The sequence below is a fragment of the Cucumis melo genome, chromosome 1 (assembly GCF_025177605.1).
Source record: "Cucumis melo cultivar AY chromosome 1, USDA_Cmelo_AY_1.0, whole genome shotgun sequence".
NCBI classification, from domain to species: Eukaryota; Viridiplantae; Streptophyta; class Magnoliopsida; order Cucurbitales; family Cucurbitaceae; genus Cucumis; species Cucumis melo.
Window position 1 is genome coordinate 2,728,731 of NC_066857.1, and position 16,865 is coordinate 2,745,595.

Here is a 16,865-nt window from a genome sequence, read left to right on the forward strand (position 1 = left end):
TTCTACTTTTCCTCTTCTTCTTTTTGCTGCAATTTCTTTCCATCGTTTTTTTACTCATATATAAAAATTAGCAAAATCTAAAAGATCCTGTATAAAGAATTTTGAAAAAAATTATTTAAATTGGAGTAGGCAAATGTAAACGGTAAACGATAGAAGTAAAAGATCGTGTATAAATAATCTTGAAAAAAATCATTTGGAAAAAAAAGTAAATGATCGCGTAAAGAAATCATTAAGAAAATCGTATACCAAATTTTGAAAAAAAAAAATCATTTACGATCATGTAACCAAATTTACATGAACGTAACCAAATTAAACGTCGTGTAACAAAATTAAACGATGAGATTGAAAAGATAAATTGTAGTCATATATAAACGATTGCGTATAAATTGTAGTCATATTTAAACGATTGCGTATCAAACAATAACCAAATCTATTATACCCGTGTTGTTGACGGTGTGGTCGATGGAGTATTTTTGGTATTTCAGACGATAAATCAAAATATTTACAAATATAATAAAATATCACAATCTATTAATAAACTGCATTAGATTACTATGTGTCAGTTTTAGTTGTCACGTTGTTTAGAATAATTTATTTATATTAGGGAAATTTGTAAGGATGACCAAAAAATCGAGTCAAAAAATGCCAATTGATTCAACTTTTGGAAAAAAAATTCAAATGACCTTCTGTTGATGTCGAGTGAAGTTACAAATTTATCTTTTATTTTTTATCTTTCTTCATTCTTTGATGCAATCTCTTTCTCTTTTTTCGACGAATTTCCACCTTTAGGCTTGACAATCGAAGCACACCTCTCTTTCATTTTTTAATGACATCTCCCCAAAATCGACAATCCTCCTTCATTTCATACCTAGATCTAGCTAAAATTGACGACTCCCTCAGTTCCATACTCAAATCTAGCCACAATTGATGACACTCTTCATTTTCACTCCTCGTTGAGACCGAGAGCGAGACCGAATAAGAAAGAAGAAGATATTGTGTTTGATGGTATTCGTGGATCGATAGCGAGAGTGAGAGCAAGATGACCACAAATGGTTATTTGACATTTTTTGAAGCTTCAAAAAGGTTATCCGTACAAATTCCCATTTGTACGAACGGCTTTAGTGGGAACTCAATCTTTCCAAAGAGGGTTTAAGTGTTAACGAACCAAATTGGTTCCGTTGAACCGATTCTTTAAAGTTAGAAACCAAAGCGAACCGTTCAGTTGGCATATCTGTTGGTGTTGGCTGTTGCAAATTGCAGTAATACGGTGCGTTTTCAGAACTTCTCAAAGAGCAAAACTGTAGATATGATCAAACGGTGCAAATTCCCTCTACGATCGCCGACGAACGGCTCCTTGGAGTAGAATTTCCCGGCAATTTTTCTAGGTCTCTCTGATTCCACACTTGAACTCTCTCCGTTTTCAGAAATGGAACAAGGTAGGCCGGCTTTCACCGTCGATCTTCTGGAAAGGTATGCGGCCAAAGGCAGAGGAGTTATCAGCTGCATGGCTGCTGGGAACGATGTCATTATGTTAGGCACCAGCAAAGGTTGGGTCACCCGCTATGACTTTGGAGTTGGAGATTCGATCGGTATGATTCTTCATCTAATTATTTTTATGCGATCTAATCTAATTACTTTTCTTTTTTCACAATCACGAAAATGTTTTCCTCGATCGTTTATGTTTCTGTCTCCAAATATCATTTTGCCTGAAGGAGAATGTTGGCTAGTAGGATGGACGTGGAGAAAGAGCTGCAAACTCAATGAATTCCTATTAAGTTATTCATTTAGCTGACTCAATCGAATTTTTTGTTTTTCTATTAATACTCGAGCTTTTCAGAGGTTTAAAAATTGGAACTAGCTTTTCAGCTCCAATTAATACTTGAGCTTCAGTGAAATTGGTTTCCTGTAATCTCATCTCGATTTAGTCATGATTCATTTGCTAAGAATGTTGAGTAATTTTTGATGTGGGTGGAACTTACATCTCACTTCTTTATTGTGTTTTTAGCTTAAATGTGTAAATATATTTCAAAAATTTGATCAGTAAGTCTCAGAATCATGCTTTGTTTGTTCTTTCTTTCAATTTACTTTTATCTGACACTACTTTATTGCATAAATATTTCAGTATAACTTGATATAAAATTGCATAACACTAATGTTTGGAAATACAGACTTTGATCTTTCTGTGGGTCGGCCTGGAGAACAATCAATCCACAGAGTATTTGTTGATCCAGGAGGTAGTCATTGTATCACGACAATTGTTGGTACTGGTGGCGCCGATACTTTTTATATGCACGCCAAGTGGTCAAAACCTCGACTTTTAGCCAGATTGAAAGGTCTTGTTGTAAATACTGTTGCCTGGAATAGGCAACATATAACTGAAGGTTTGCTTTTAAATTCTTATTTTCTTTACTGGTTGACATTTGCTTATAGTTGGCTCTAATTTATTTACTGCTGTGACTGCACGCCACTTTTAAGAGCAGCTTCTACAAAGGAGGTCATTCTTGGTACTGACAATGGACAACTATTTGAACTTGCGGTGGATGAAAAGGAAAAAAAGGAAAAGTATGTAAAGTTTCTTTTCGAATTAGCAGAACTTCCCGAAGCTTTTATGGACTTGCAGGTACATCATGCCCATTTGTTTCTGTCTTTCCATATTTTAGTTTTCAATCTTCGTTCTTTCTACCTACGTGACTTCCTTATATGATTAGTTAAAATTTAGTTGAGTATCAGAACATTATAATATCTCTGCTCGGATGAGCACCCTATCCTTTTTTGCTAGAAATTTCATAATTTTTCTCCCTTAGGCATTACGACTAATTAGCTGACTCTTCTATGAGCTTGGCTTCTAATAACTTTGAAAACCATCAAAAGTGTTAGATCAGGGTTGAAAAAATTACTTTCCCTATTAATTTATTTAATTTTTAATTCCTTCCCTCTTTCTTAGTCTACTATTGATTTTGTCATCATGGTTTGTTAGCACACAGTTGTCAGTTCACAACTTCAATTCTGTCAATCACTTGGCTTGCTTTTCATGCAGATGGAAACAACTAACGTACTAAATGGAATGAGATATTATGTAATGGCCGTTACTCCAACTCGACTGTACTCTTTTACCGGAACAGGATCGTTGGAGGTAATTTAATTTTTAATCCCTGATTTGTTCAATTTTTTTTTAAATTTTATGGTGTTAGATTCTCACCCTGGCCTTGGGAAATATTTATTGCAAAAATGAGTCAACTTGAGCCATTCCTACCATGATATTTATGTTATTTTCATCTGCAGTGACTCCCAATTTATGTTTTTATTATGTAAGATCAAGATGAACTTAGCTCCAAACTGCTTTTTTCTAGGCACAAATGTTTCTAAAATGTAATATGGCTCCTAAAACAAATTTGCAGAGTAGCAAGTATTTTCTGTAGCTGTAGCATATCTGTGCTAATTAATGGACACCAAATAAAAATCAAATCAATGTGTATAGTCATTTGTTAGCCAAGACCTTTTGTCATAACTTGAGTGCCTACTCAACTTAATGGTATCTTCAGAAGTTTATGCGTCTTTCTTTTTTCCATTCTTCTGTAAAATTAAAATACATCTTTTGGCTTCTTATGTTATCACTTATCATTTTGAGTCTTATAGTTCTCATAGTTGCTATAGCGACAAACTTATCTTCTATTTATATCGATCATGAAATTTTGATCGAAATTGTATGTATGGCGCATTATTTTCTTACTTTACTGTTTTCCCTCCTAGGAGCACCCTGTTCTCAAATTTTCTTGATTCACAATTCATATACATATAATATAAGAGAAAAATTTAGGGCTAGATAAGCTAGGAAAGAAATGTTTAAAAGTGATATATAAGTATGAGTTCAAGTATTGTGTGGTTAATGTGAATAAACATAAATTTAGTCAATCTAATGTTTTGAAGGCCAGAAATTTAGTTAATGCTATGTAATCATAAAAATGGCTTTTTTTTTTTTTTTTTTTTCCACTTTGTTTTACTCCCCCATGGTATTAGTAGGGCTAGATATAGGGTCAACCTACAGGAGCATGGAAATATGCAGTCTGTTCTAGGGTTTCTTATTTGTCAATTACTTCCTACGGGTCTCCTATATGTTTTACAGTCCTGCCTCTTCCAGCAATCGTTGGTTCCCAGATAGTTATACTTTGAGTTCCTAGAGAAGTTATTTGAATGTCCATTTTCCTTTCCTGGGCAATCTAGCTCTACCCAAGTAAATTAGTTCCATTCTAATATTTGCATTCTTGTTAACGATGCTGTTTCTTTGAATTTATGTATCCAGACTGTCTTCTCTACTTATTTGGAACGTGCAGTGCATTTCATGGAACTTCCTGGTGAAATACCCAATAGGCAAGTGGCATTTGGACTATTTTGTTCTTGGCTTGTTTTACCTCTAATAATTGGTAATCCATGCTGATAAAATTGATTTACAATAGTGTTATCAATTTAGACGTTTAATTCATTACAGTGAACTGCATTTCTACATAAAGCAAAGAAGAGCAATACATTTTGCATGGCTTTCTGGAGCTGGCATTTATCATGGAGAGTTAAATTTTGGGTCACAACGTAGGTAAGAATTGGTATATTCTTATTTTATCTTTGAGGGTTTTAATTTAACTACATTTTACTGGTCCATTCCATAGATATTGATATTTTATGAGTTTCCTAATTACATATGCAATATTTTATTAATTTCTTAGTTCCAAATGACATTTTTCAAAGAAGAAAAAAAATTCAACTGTTGTAGCAAGTTTAAGTTATATGAAGATTAGATGAGCTGCATGGGACCTACACCAGTTGAGATTGTAAAATGGTTTTTTTTCTCTTATTAATGAGTATTCCTCAGTTTACTCTTAAAAAATTAGATCCACACCCCCCCACACCACCAAAAGGAACTGATAATGTTTATCAAATTGCCTTAATGTATCAGCTTGGCTCTGAACGATATAATTTATGACATTCTTTTGTTAATAAGCCTTTCATGCTGACTTTCATGCAGTTTATCTAACGGAGACGAAAATTTTGTTGAAAATAAGGCTCTCTTGGATTATTCAAAGTTGACTGAAAATTCTGGAACTGTTAAACCTAGTTCCATGGCAGTGTCCGAATTTCATTTCTTGCTTCTAATTGGTAACAAGGTTAAGGTGCGTTGACTGAGAAGCTCAAGTTAACTCATTTGCTTATTTTCTTTTTTCTTTTACTTATGTATTCATTGTAATGAAGCTCTGGTTTTAACTTGTACCACATGCAACCTTTCAAAATATTTTAGAGCTCTGTTAGAAAGCCTTGGTTTTCATGTTTGTGCGTTTAATAAGTTGGTATGTATGGGAATTCATATCCTTGAAATTTAGTTGGGGTTTTCTTGACTTTCTCATAAGGTTTCCTACCTGATGCATTTTTCAGTATCTCTTTTATTTATGAATTCTCTTGTTCTAGCTTTGAAATTCATCTTAAATTATTAATTATTTCTAGGTTGTAAATAGAATTAGTGAGCAAATCATTGAGGAACTCCAGTTTGATCAGACATCAGAGGCAATCACAAGGGGCATCCTTGGATTATGTAGTGATGCGACTGCAGGTTTATTTTATGCTTATGACCAAAACTCCATTTTTCAGGCATGTCTTCCACTTCTTTCTTTTCTCTGGCTTTCATTCCACCTTGCAATGATAATAGAATTTGTTCCTTTAAAATAGGTCTCTGTTAATGATGAAGGCAGAGATATGTGGAAGGTTTATCTGGACATGAAAGAGTACACTGCAGCACTAGCCAACTGCCGTGATTCTCTTCAGAGAGATCAAGTCTATCTGGCTCAGGTACTGACTGGCTAGTTTGTGTGCATTCTGAAAGCTGTTCTTTTATTCTTTCATTTTTTATTTCTATTCTTATCATAGAATCGTTAAATTTGAGAATGCTTCCAATTTGGAGGTTGATTTGTTTCTATGATGCAGGCTGAAGATGCATTAGCATCGAGGGATTATCTCAGAGCAGCATCTTTCTATGCTAAAGTGAAAGCTCTCTCTTACACTATTTAGCTTGCCTTTTTTCTTATTGCTATGCGTAGTGATTTGCTTAATACCGAACTGATCACTAGAAATGTTTGTCATATCAATTGAGTTTCTGCAACTTACTATTGTGGATCTTTTTTTCTTGATTAATAGCTTATTTGGCTTTCACGTAGCTTTATGTTGTTGCTAAGACATAATTTGTGTGCAGATCAACTACATATTATCCTTTGAGGAGATCTCTCTGAAATTTATAAGTGCAGGTGAACAAGTAAGAAAAAACGATTTTCACTTAATCTTTGCTGCTTAATAGCTGTGCATGGTAACTTAGTAAGTTGTGTGCATTATCTTAGTTTGTCAGTTGGACAAAAATACATGTGTTTTATCCTGCAGTTTGTGAGACCACCCATCATATATCAGTATAAGAGGAGGCGCAAGAATGTAACTGTGGGAGAGGGTTAGTTGTGCATGGGAGTGAGGAACGTAAAATACATGTGTTTGGCAAGAATTTTGTAGGGGGAGGGGACCATGAGTATGGTTAGGGGTAGTTTGGGTAAGGAAGGAGTAGTATAAGTAGTGGAGGTCAGTATTTTCATATCTCTTCAGCTTGGAATTAAGTCCCTCATAGTGAGAGTTGTAGCCTTAGGGCTTTTCTTCATTTAATAATAAGACTTGTTTGTAAGGGAATATCTTACAGAGTCTTTCTTAACCAGGATCTTTATTATGTTTGGATGGATTTCTTGATCCTCATGTAAATTTAATACTTTTTTTTCCGTCTGCATATTGTTTCTAATTGGCAACATCTTTGACGAATTTGCCATATTGTTGAAAAGTTAATCTGGTTGATTTGTGGGGAGGCACAATGCTTATAGATTGTTTTTCCTAGCTGCCATCGTAAAAATATAAATGTAGTTATAACCACATTTAGTAAATCCTAGGTATACTCTTAGTCATGGTTGTTCTAAAACATTCATCCCAAACCTACACTCAGATTGGATTTCCTTGCTTGAGCTTTGTATATCGACTTAGTTTTGATTTTTTGCATCGTACATCATATTTATTTTCTGATGTCTCACTTGCAGGATGCTTTGAGAACTTTTCTATTGCGAAAGCTTGATAATCTTACCAAGGATGATAAGTGCCAAATAACAATGATTTCCACGTGGGCAACTGAGTTGTATTTGGACAAGGTTCTTGCTCCTGTCCTAGACACAAGACTCCTGATAGAAAATTGTGACACTAATTCTATTAGGAAACTTTTTCCATTAAATTTTGGGACTCTTAAAATTGCAACAAGTGAAAATTCGTATGTTAACACAATATAAACGACAATCTTGTTACTTTTACCTGATATAAAATTTTTTACTTCAATTTTCATCTGATGGAATAATGTTGGTGGACAAACAGTTGAAAGGAAATTGTTGTAGTATTCATTCCTAAGATGAATTCCCTTTTTCCAGGTTTCAATTGTTTCTCTTTGTTCTTTGATCTTAGATAAACCGTCTACTCTTGGATGATGACACTGCATTTGATGGGCATAGTACGGAGTACCAATCAATCATCCAAGAATTTCGTGCTTTTCTTAGTGATTCCAAAGATGTATTGGATGAAGTTACTACAATGAAACTCTTAGAAAGGTACTCAGTCATGTTATCTGCTGAAGATTATTGTTATATGGATGTATTCATCTTCTGGTTAGAAAGTAAAATGGACAAATGGTGGTTTCAGACGTAATTATTATCAAAACTCTCTTTCTATAGTTTTCCATTGAATAATTTTAATTGTCTGCAAGATGATATCTTGCAGTTATGGTCGGGTTGAGGAATTAGTGTTTTTTGCCGGTCTAAAGGAGCAGTATGAAATTGTCGTCCACCATTACATCCAGGTGCCTTATTTACCACAAATATGAAATTTCTAATGAAATGTTATGATTCTTCTCATCCTTCATTGGTATGTTGACCATCCTCTTGGCACTTCATCTTTTATGAAGAAGATGAAACAACATAAAATCCAAGGAGTTGGTCCACTGCTTGAAAAAGCATAATCATACAAAACAACCCAAATATGGTTATATTGAACGATACTTGCGATTCAGAAATTCTTCGTGAAGAACGTCCTAACTAATTAGAGGCACTAAATTGTACTATTCAAAAAAATTCTTTGAAAAGCCTGTACCTGTCTCTGAGAATTATGTTGTTCCCTCATTTTACTTCACTTTTTGGTAAAAGAAACATTTCATTGATAAATGAAATCAAGGGAAAACTCCAAACATCAAAGAAGATTATAGATGTGAGCACCATTACTGACGAGAAAAGATATGGTAGAGTAAGTGAAAAGGGTGCTTTGTTTTTATGCAAAAAGAAAGTATTAGACAAAACCAATTCCATGAAATGAGTAAAGAGGAAAAAAAAAATCATTAAGAAATCTCCCTTATTTTACAATGCCACCACAATAGATCTCATGAAGCATTAGCCACAAATTCTCGCTTCCCCATTCAACTGCTGGCAAGGGAATTTTAGGAAGCCAAGCTCTAGTATCTTTAGCAATACACCAAAGGAAACAAAAAATTTCACGGAGTTAATTGAATCCCTTTGTAGCCAATTTTCTGTGAATAAATAGATGGTTCGTGGATTCTTCTATGGATGTGATAAACAATCAAGAAACAGCAGGGAATAAAACCAGGAAGGGATTGAACTTTGAATCCTATTTCAGGTATTGAAAACTTTTGTCAGCCAATAACAAATGAAGACCAATTAAGCCATTGAAAAAGGAAGAACTTAGTTTTCTCAGGGTCTTACATCCCCAAATCTGTTTAGCATGGGAGCAATCTGACCTGCTTTCTCTATTGTTGAACTTGAAAGTGGCAGATTTGTAAGTAAAGAGGCAGATATTTAGAAACTTGAAAAGATTTTTTTTCTCATAATGATGTAGGTGAACATTTTCCATCTTTTATATGAACAACCATTCTTCCTGGTCTTCATTGAAATTGCTTCATTCCAACACTCCCTAAAAGCAATCTTGAGCATTGGAAATGGTGTCAGGCAAGCATTGGTCCAAAATTTAAGCCTCTCCACCAATTACCAGTCTTAAGAAGATGACTTGTTCAAAGAAGTCTGTAGTTTCTTTATGAAATATCAACCCACAACTCCATATAATTTTTAATAGTGATTTTTTTTTTACCTTGCAGGGTTATTGACTCATATTTACGTTTTCATTTCTCTAAACAATCTTTTACAATTTACCGTAATTCTTAGATTCTTTTAATATCTCATTATATTCATTTTAGTCCATATATCTTCTTCATGCTTACGTTTTCCTTGGCTTTTCGATGCAGCAAGGAGAAGCAAAAAAAGCATTGGAAGTGCTTCAGAAACCTGGAGTACTTGCTGAACTTCAGGTAATAGTTAAATTCTTTAATTCGGTGTGCTGCATTATTTATTTATTATTTCATCTCTATATTAATTGAAATCAAGATATGGAACTTTATATGCTGCAGTACAAGTTTGCTCCAGAGCTCATCATGCTTGATGCATATGAAACCGTCGAGTCGTGGATGATCACAAACAACCTCAACCCAAGGAAGTTGATTCCTGCGATGATGCGTTACTCAGGGGAACCTCATGCAAAGTAATTTGAACTTATCAACTTTCAGTTCATTAACATTTAACATGCTACACTGCTTTCAAAGTTAAATTTATGATAGGGCAATTGCAACAATTCTATGTACTTGCACTCAATGTGTTTTATGTTTTGGTATTTATCTTAGAAACAACCAGATCGATAGTTTTTAAGATTATTACTTCTGGTTTTCTAAAGACTTGTAACCATAGTCTTTGAAGTTCTTTTGCTACCGTTGGGTAACTTCAAGTTGTTAAGGTTTTGTATTTAAGCTAAACCTTTCAAATATTTCAATATAACTTTGATGCTTTATTCAAGACTGTGGTCTCCTAAAATTTTTTTCTTTGCAAAGATATTGGATTAATGGTTGGGGTGGTGGTTTTTCTCTCCTTACTTCTACTCCTCCTTCTTTGTTTTTTTTTTTAAAAATAAGCGAGACACTTTAGGAGCTAAGAGTAACTTTTAATATTTAGCTTGGTAGAATCAATGGCAATTTTATAATTGACCTAGCCAACTGCCAATCACTTGTTTGTTTTATATTACTTTCAGGAATGAAACTCATGAAGTTATCAAATATTTGGAATACTGTGTTCATCGATTACATAATGAGGATCCGGGAGTTCACAACTTGCTGCTGTCTTTGTATGCCAAGCAGGTTGATTTTGCATATCATAGTAGAAATTGAAATTGGGGATTTTCTTTTTCATGCTAGTAGCTTGATTAGAAAGAGTTATACTTCATGGGGGTTTCTTTATTTAAATTATGAAGTCCGTACAAACATGCAATTAAATTGTTGTTTTGCACTTTCAATTTAAAGTAAGCTGACACCGAAGTTCGGGGTGACCGAAATTACTAGACTCGTGTAGGTCTATAGGAGAACTATTTATGAACAATGTGACTTTTATTCAAGAAACTTGCAACTGGCTAATTTTTATTTAGAGCGGCTTGAGATTTTGTGATTAATTTAAAGTACTAGTTATTTCAGTAAGAAACTAAAAGTTTCATTGATAATATGAAATGTAACAAAGGAGACAACAAAGAGATAGCAGAAACAGCTAATTGTTTTACTTCTGATTTTTACTTTTGCTTGTATTTGTAATATTTTTTTTAACTATTTCTATAGAACATGTAGGAAGTTTATTAACAAATTCACTTGTCGGCATTCTATTTATTATAATAGGAAGATGACAGTGCACTTTTACGATTCCTGCAATGCAAGTTTGGGAAAGGGCAGGAAAATGGCCCGGAGTTCTTCTATGATCCAAAATATGCTTTGCGTCTTTGTCTCAAGGAAAAGCGAATGCGAGCCTGTGTTCATATATACAGCATGATGGCCATGCATGAAGAAGCAGTTGCTCTTGCCCTACAGGTCATATTCACTGTGAAGTTCTATTAATCCGTTCTGTTTGTTTTCTTATATGTATCCTGGCACATAATATTTTCAAGAAAATTATCTGATGTGGAATTTCTAATTATTCCTGACTGGAGGAATAGATAAAGTTAGTAGAACCAGATATCAGTGATGTCTACAGCTTACCTGGATGATTATTTTAAGATTAGCGCCCAAGGAACTGAAACGAGACTACTCCCCAAAAAGCTTTACAGCCTAGGAGATTTAGGTCCTGTTTGGTAGAGAATATGAAAACAAGGGATCCAATAAAAACGTAGTTGTATTTTATGTTTCCAGATATGTGTTTGGTGGCGGATTCAAAAATTGGATTCTAGTTTTTAAAAAATGTTTAAATGTGTTTCATACTATATATTTATAAATCATAAAACTAGTCTTATTTATCCAATAAGATTTACTGACAATAGGTTATTCTTAATTTATTTGCGAATATAATTTATGTTTTAAAAAATGGTTAAACTGCAATTTTAGTCCCCATTGTTTGGAAAAAGTTAGAGTTTAGCCTATAGTTTGATAAAATCTCATATATAGTTCTCATGATTTGACAACCTTCATAATAGTCTCATAATAGAGACTATTTTTTATGATTTTATCAAACCAAAAGGACTAAATTTTAGATTTAGACCATAAAGACTAAGTTCTATCCGTTTAAAACCATGGAGACCACATTTATAATTTAACCTAAAAATTCATATAATTATTATTTTATATTATTATATAATTCATAATACATATTATATTAAAAAATTGAATTGAATTTATAACATGACATATTGTAGTTCTAAATGTTTTTATATGTATCTAATACAATTCTGTCTTTTAAAATGTAAAACTCAAATTCTAGATACAATAAAAACGTAAAAAAGTTGTTTTCAGAATTTGCACTACAAGGATCACAGAATCTGAAGTCCAAATTCTGAAAACGGTTTTGAGAAACAGAATCCAGATTCTCTGTCAAACAGACCCTTAGTTCCCTTTTAGAAGGTTTACATGTTATTGATCAACTTCTTATAAAGTCGTATCTCTACATGCATATTAAAATACATTTCATTTGATATTTTGGTGCATTAGGTTGATACTGAGCTTGCTATGGCTGAAGCTGACAAGGTTGAGGATGATGAGGACTTAAGAAAGAAGCTTTGGCTCATGATCGCCAAGCATGTTATTGAACTGGAAAAGGGAACTAAAAGGGAGAACATAAGAAAGGCTATAGCTTTTCTAAAGGAAACTGACGGTCTACTAAAGATTGAGGATATTTTACCCTTTTTTCCAGACTTTGCTCTAATTGATGACTTTAAGGTGATTTTTTATGTTCAACAAACTCCTCACTCAAGCTTTAGGGATCATGTTGATTTCTTTTTTCTCTCTCAACCTTTGTTACTATCTTAAGAATAAAATTTCATTTGATATAAAAGGCTAGGAATGCCAACCAGTTAGTTTTTGTTTGGAGTATTATAAATTTAGGGAGTGGGAGTGGGGACAACGAGGAACTTGACCTTGGCTCGTATGGAGGCTTCTTGTTTTCTGTGAGAACATATGTCCTGCATGATCCATCTTTTAGTCAATTCTCACTTTGGTCCTTAATCTTTTGAAGTTGTCAGTTTTACCCTTAATGTATCAAACATTCTCCAGTTGGTCCTTTAAAAGAGTATTCAAATTTGTTAACATGTAGCTAATGTGTCAATAAATCATTCTTTCGTTAACATATTTGGACTTGCAGGTGTGCCACATGGACATGCCATGCCCTTTGGCAAACAGAATTTTTAATTGGTGGGACAACTTTTGCTGCTATGCTGAGTTGAGTTTCATATTTTAAGTGGTATTACATCGTTAGAAGGGAAAGATCATTAGTTTTAAGCTTTTAGCCTGGAGTATTATAAATTGTAAGAGGTAGGATGGAACAGTAGGGAGTTAACATTGAGGAGTTTCTCTATTTTATACAATTTAGAATCCCTTTGCTGCTGGAGCTGTTTCCAATTTCAGAATAGTTATTTCTCTTTGATAGTGTCTTTTTGTTATTAGTGCAAAGGTGTTGATGGGGTTTAGTTATAAATGGAGGGATGGTAAGTGAGTTAGGCTTTGGAGAGATTTAAGAGGGGTTGCAAGCACCTTGTATTACTTGTTTGTTTTTTCTTTTGTATTTCTTCTTGATATTGCAATATATTAGTTTCCTATATTTTTTTATTTTATTGGAGGGTATATGAAATTGAACAAACCCTATATTTCTTTTTAACTTGGTGACTGTGCATAATATCTAGTTACTGTTGGCCTAAAATCTCTACTTGTATCTCCGGGGTTTCAATATTACCTCTAGTAGCCACTTAACAATTCTTGAAATATCTTTGTAGGAGGCAATTTGCACATCATTAGAAGATTACAACAAGCAAATTGATCAGCTGAAACAGGAGATGAATGATGCAACTCATGGTGCTGACAATATTAGGAAAGATATCAATGCTCTTGCTCAAAGATACGCTGTAATTGATAGAGATGAAGATTGTGGGGTATTGATCGTTCTGGTGCTAACTGGCCATTCTTTTAGTTATCATATGCAGTTGCCAGGCATACAACAAAGTTACAACTTCCTAGTTTAAAAACCATCAGTTGCCACTTCTTTAGCTTAAAATGGGCATAAAATTTTATATAGGATTATGAGTTGGAGGTGCACAAGAACTATCTACTTTCTGGTCGGGCTTATCTTAGATCTATCCTATACATTTGTAGAGCCAAAGTTTTAAAACTCAGTATTTGATATTTTTAAACCTTAGTGAAGTGTATGGTGATGGTGTCTTTGTGGGTTTATATGAAGTAATTGATTTCACAGTCATAATGAAGTCCATTTTCCATCTCTATTTGGTGTTAGTATTTTAGAACGCTTCATTTCTTCATTTAATTCATAATGCCTAAATTTGTGTTTCACCAGGTATGTAAGCGTAAAATATTAACTGTGGGAAGAGACCTCTGGATGGCTTCAAGTTACACATCAGTAGCACATATGGCCCCATTCTATGTCTTTCCATGTGGGCATGGATTCCATGCTCAATGTTTGATTGCTCATGTTACACGTTGTACGGATGAAGCTCAAGTAAGTCTGCAATGTAAATTTATCAGGGATTCTAACTACTTGAACGATCTAAGTTGTGGTGGGTTTTTTTTATTTTGTATAATAGTGATGGCATCATTTCATGAAGCTGTCTGTTATCGGTTGCATATAGGAAGTTTGGTTTATCGTCGTGATAATTGCTTGGTTCCTGGTCGTGAGTGGGATTTCGAATTCCTAAATTCCATAGGGAAACATGATAATTGCATCTAACGTTTAGAATTGACTTTGCAGGCTGAGTATATACTGGATCTGCAAAAACAAATTACTCTATTGGGTGGTGAGACAAGGAAGGACTCAAATGGAAGCTTTGCTGAAGATTCCATCTCTAGCATGACTATGAGTCCTGCAGATAAGGTTATCTTTTGGCATTTCCAATAAGCATTTTTTAATGTATGAGTGGGGATATATGGGTGCTGCTTGATGATGCATATTGTTCTTCACCTTAGTGCCCTAGCTTAGAGTCGTTCTATTAGAATACTGAAAGAAAGATAAAATAAATGGTCGATGACTCTTTGAAAAAACCTCACATTTTCCAAAAGTTTATCCATCCTCTCAAATTCTCAGACCCTCTCTATGACTCCTTACCCACGAAGAAACTCTCTACTTGCTTACTAAGTTGCTAACGAACACAAATGCCAATGGGGACTTTTCTTTTCCCTTTAAACCCCTTCTCTGAGTTTTGTAGATCACTATTCCCCTTTAATTTCCTCTTTTTGTAATTTATTGTTTAGTTTCCAGCACTATATTTCATATTAAAGGGTAAAAGCATGCTGTTTTACTAGTTGGACACAAGCTTTAACCCAGCTTTTGCATGGGCTTTTGACTTGCATTTTATTATTTGTATCTAACTAACTTGTTAATGTCTAATTGTCGACAGCTCCGAACACAGTTGGATGATGCAATAGCCGGTGAATGCCCATTTTGTGGTGAGTTAATGATCCGTGAGATCTCTTTGCCTTTTATTTCATCAGAGGAAGCACAACAGGTTAGTTCATGGGAAATTAGACCACATAACCTTGGAGGACAGCGGAGCTTTTCTTTACCTGCATGATTCTTCTTTTTCTTTTTCTCTCTCTCTCTCTCTCTCTCTTTTTTTTTTAAATCTTTCAGAGTGGACTTCGATTTCATATCCTTTGTGGTGTGTACATAAGCCTTCCCGTCTGTTAAGTTATTAAACTTAACATTTTTCTCTGAATTGATTGTATTGTAGCCTACTATTCACCTGCGAGTCTTCTAAGTGAAACAATTGAATCGGCTGTTATTAATGGGTTTAGTTTGAGATTGGAAAATTGAGTTTGTACAACTTCTGTGGGGATTTGTGAAAAAATGTGGTAGATGGATTGTGCAAATCTAAATTTATATTACCTTTCTCTCTTTTTGTATTGTGTAAAAACTTCATTTAGTAGTGTATGATATAGAACGTGTGTTTCCTTATCTAAAAGTTATGTAATCTATAGAATGAATTTGTTCATTAAACATAGCCTTGGCCTTGGGTTTGCAAGTTACATAATTCTAGATCAATCTTCCGTCACAGATTTTTAGCAATTGAAGGCCAACTTTTGGCTACCTATTTCTAATTGTCCACAAATTTATTCTAAGACTTGGTCCTTCAATGATTATAATGTCTTATTGTATTATAATATCATATCATTGTGATGTATGTGGAAGTTATTACTGGAAGTTATTACATCTGTCTCAAAGAAGTATTGGGGTGTGTTTGGTCCGAATGGGAGTTAAAAATTAGGGGTTTGTAAATTAAATTCATTCCCTTCTTTATTTGGCTCAAAGAGTTAAAGAAGTATCGGTATGTGCTTGGTCTGAACAGGAGTTAAAAATTAGAGTCTGAAAACTTCATTACTTGTATGACTCAAAGAGTTATTAGATCATACTGCTATCAATTTCATTTCATACCTCGTCAATTCCTTACGATTGGGGTTTTAGAAGTTTACTACCACAGTTGACATTAATCCAGTGACAAGTTGATTTCAATTGCATTTGGTTTTGGTTTAAACTTAAATGGTCCAAAAGATGGGTAAAGTTACAAGGCATGAACAATATTCATTTCGTTAAGAGACATTTAGGGGTTCGTGATTGAAAGATGGATGAAGTTGTAGCTGTTTTAGCAGTAGCAAAAAATTCACAAAGTGAAAAGAATGATTTTGCCCTAGGAAATTCTTGGAAGTGAAGTATGAAAGCTAATTCACATAACAAAATTAGAAATTATCTGAAGACTCGAATCAAATTTCCATCCCCAAGACAACTTGGCTTCAAGAAAATAAAAGAAATTGGATCTCAAAAAGTTGGCTTGTTGCCATCTTGGTTACCATCTTCTCCTGCAGATCTTAGTGAAAAATCTTAAATATGAAGAGCTTTTATACCCTAAAATTTGTTCATAACCAAACAAATTTTCGATTTGATTCATCATAAAAGGTAGTCAGTTAAACAGATCTGGGTTCTGGATTCAGTTCAGTTGAATTCAAACTCAGTTGCAGATAAACTCCAAATTAAGCAAAGAAAAACAGAATCAAGATTTATTATATTTCAAAGAAACCGATTCATTTCCCTTTTTCTTCTGTACAATTATCTCAAAGCTACATAGCGATTTTTCCAAATAACTTTCAAGGTTATCGATCAATCCCTCGATCTTCATCGGTAAATCCCATATCAAATACCTTGAATTCCATCTCGCTCGAGTAGCTCCAAATCCGATCGTCG

General features: G+C 34.0%; 1 protein-coding gene across 3 annotated transcripts; it reads left to right on the top strand.

Moving 5' to 3' along the window:
• The first annotated feature begins 1,172 nt into the window (after positions 1 to 1,172).
• Positions 1,173 to 15,520, top strand: LOC103495539 (vacuolar sorting protein 18). Of its 3 annotated transcripts, XM_008457130.3 has the most exons (23): positions 1,190 to 1,589; positions 2,169 to 2,381; positions 2,481 to 2,620; positions 3,038 to 3,133; positions 4,301 to 4,368; positions 4,487 to 4,588; positions 5,018 to 5,162; positions 5,491 to 5,634; positions 5,713 to 5,832; positions 5,968 to 6,024; positions 6,233 to 6,292; positions 7,104 to 7,211; positions 7,516 to 7,658; positions 7,828 to 7,906; positions 9,356 to 9,418; positions 9,518 to 9,648; positions 10,189 to 10,294; positions 10,820 to 11,008; positions 12,119 to 12,346; positions 13,396 to 13,551; positions 13,971 to 14,132; positions 14,382 to 14,504; positions 15,028 to 15,520. In XM_008457130.3, the coding sequence occupies exons 1-23, from the start codon at positions 1,427 to 1,429 to the stop codon at positions 15,199 to 15,201; spliced, it is 2,970 nt and encodes a 989-aa protein (XP_008455352.2). In that variant the 5' UTR covers positions 1,190 to 1,426; the 3' UTR covers positions 15,202 to 15,520. The 3 variants fall into 3 exon arrangements, 1 of the variants encoding a protein (XP_008455352.2); XR_007820926.1 differs by lacking the exons at positions 14,382 to 14,504; positions 15,028 to 15,520 and adding an exon at positions 12,768 to 12,844 and having other exon boundaries at positions 1,173 to 1,589; positions 13,971 to 14,120; XR_007820927.1 differs by lacking the exons at positions 14,382 to 14,504; positions 15,028 to 15,520 and adding an exon at positions 12,768 to 12,817 and having other exon boundaries at positions 1,174 to 1,589; positions 13,971 to 14,120.
• Positions 15,521 to 16,865: the final 1,345 nt, after the last annotated feature.

Bases quoted from the DNA above. Each gene is read 5' to 3' on its own strand.
- LOC103495539 (XM_008457130.3), top strand. From the start codon at position 1,427: ATGGAACAAGGTAGGCCGGCTTTCACCGTCGATCTTCTGGAAAGGTAT. The intron at 6,293-7,103 runs GTAAGAAAAAAC...TCTCACTTGCAG, and splicing joins TTATAAGTGCAGGTGAACAA to GATGCTTTGAGAACTTTTCT. The intron at 12,347-13,395 runs GTGATTTTTTAT...ATATCTTTGTAG, and splicing joins CTCTAATTGATGACTTTAAG to GAGGCAATTTGCACATCATT.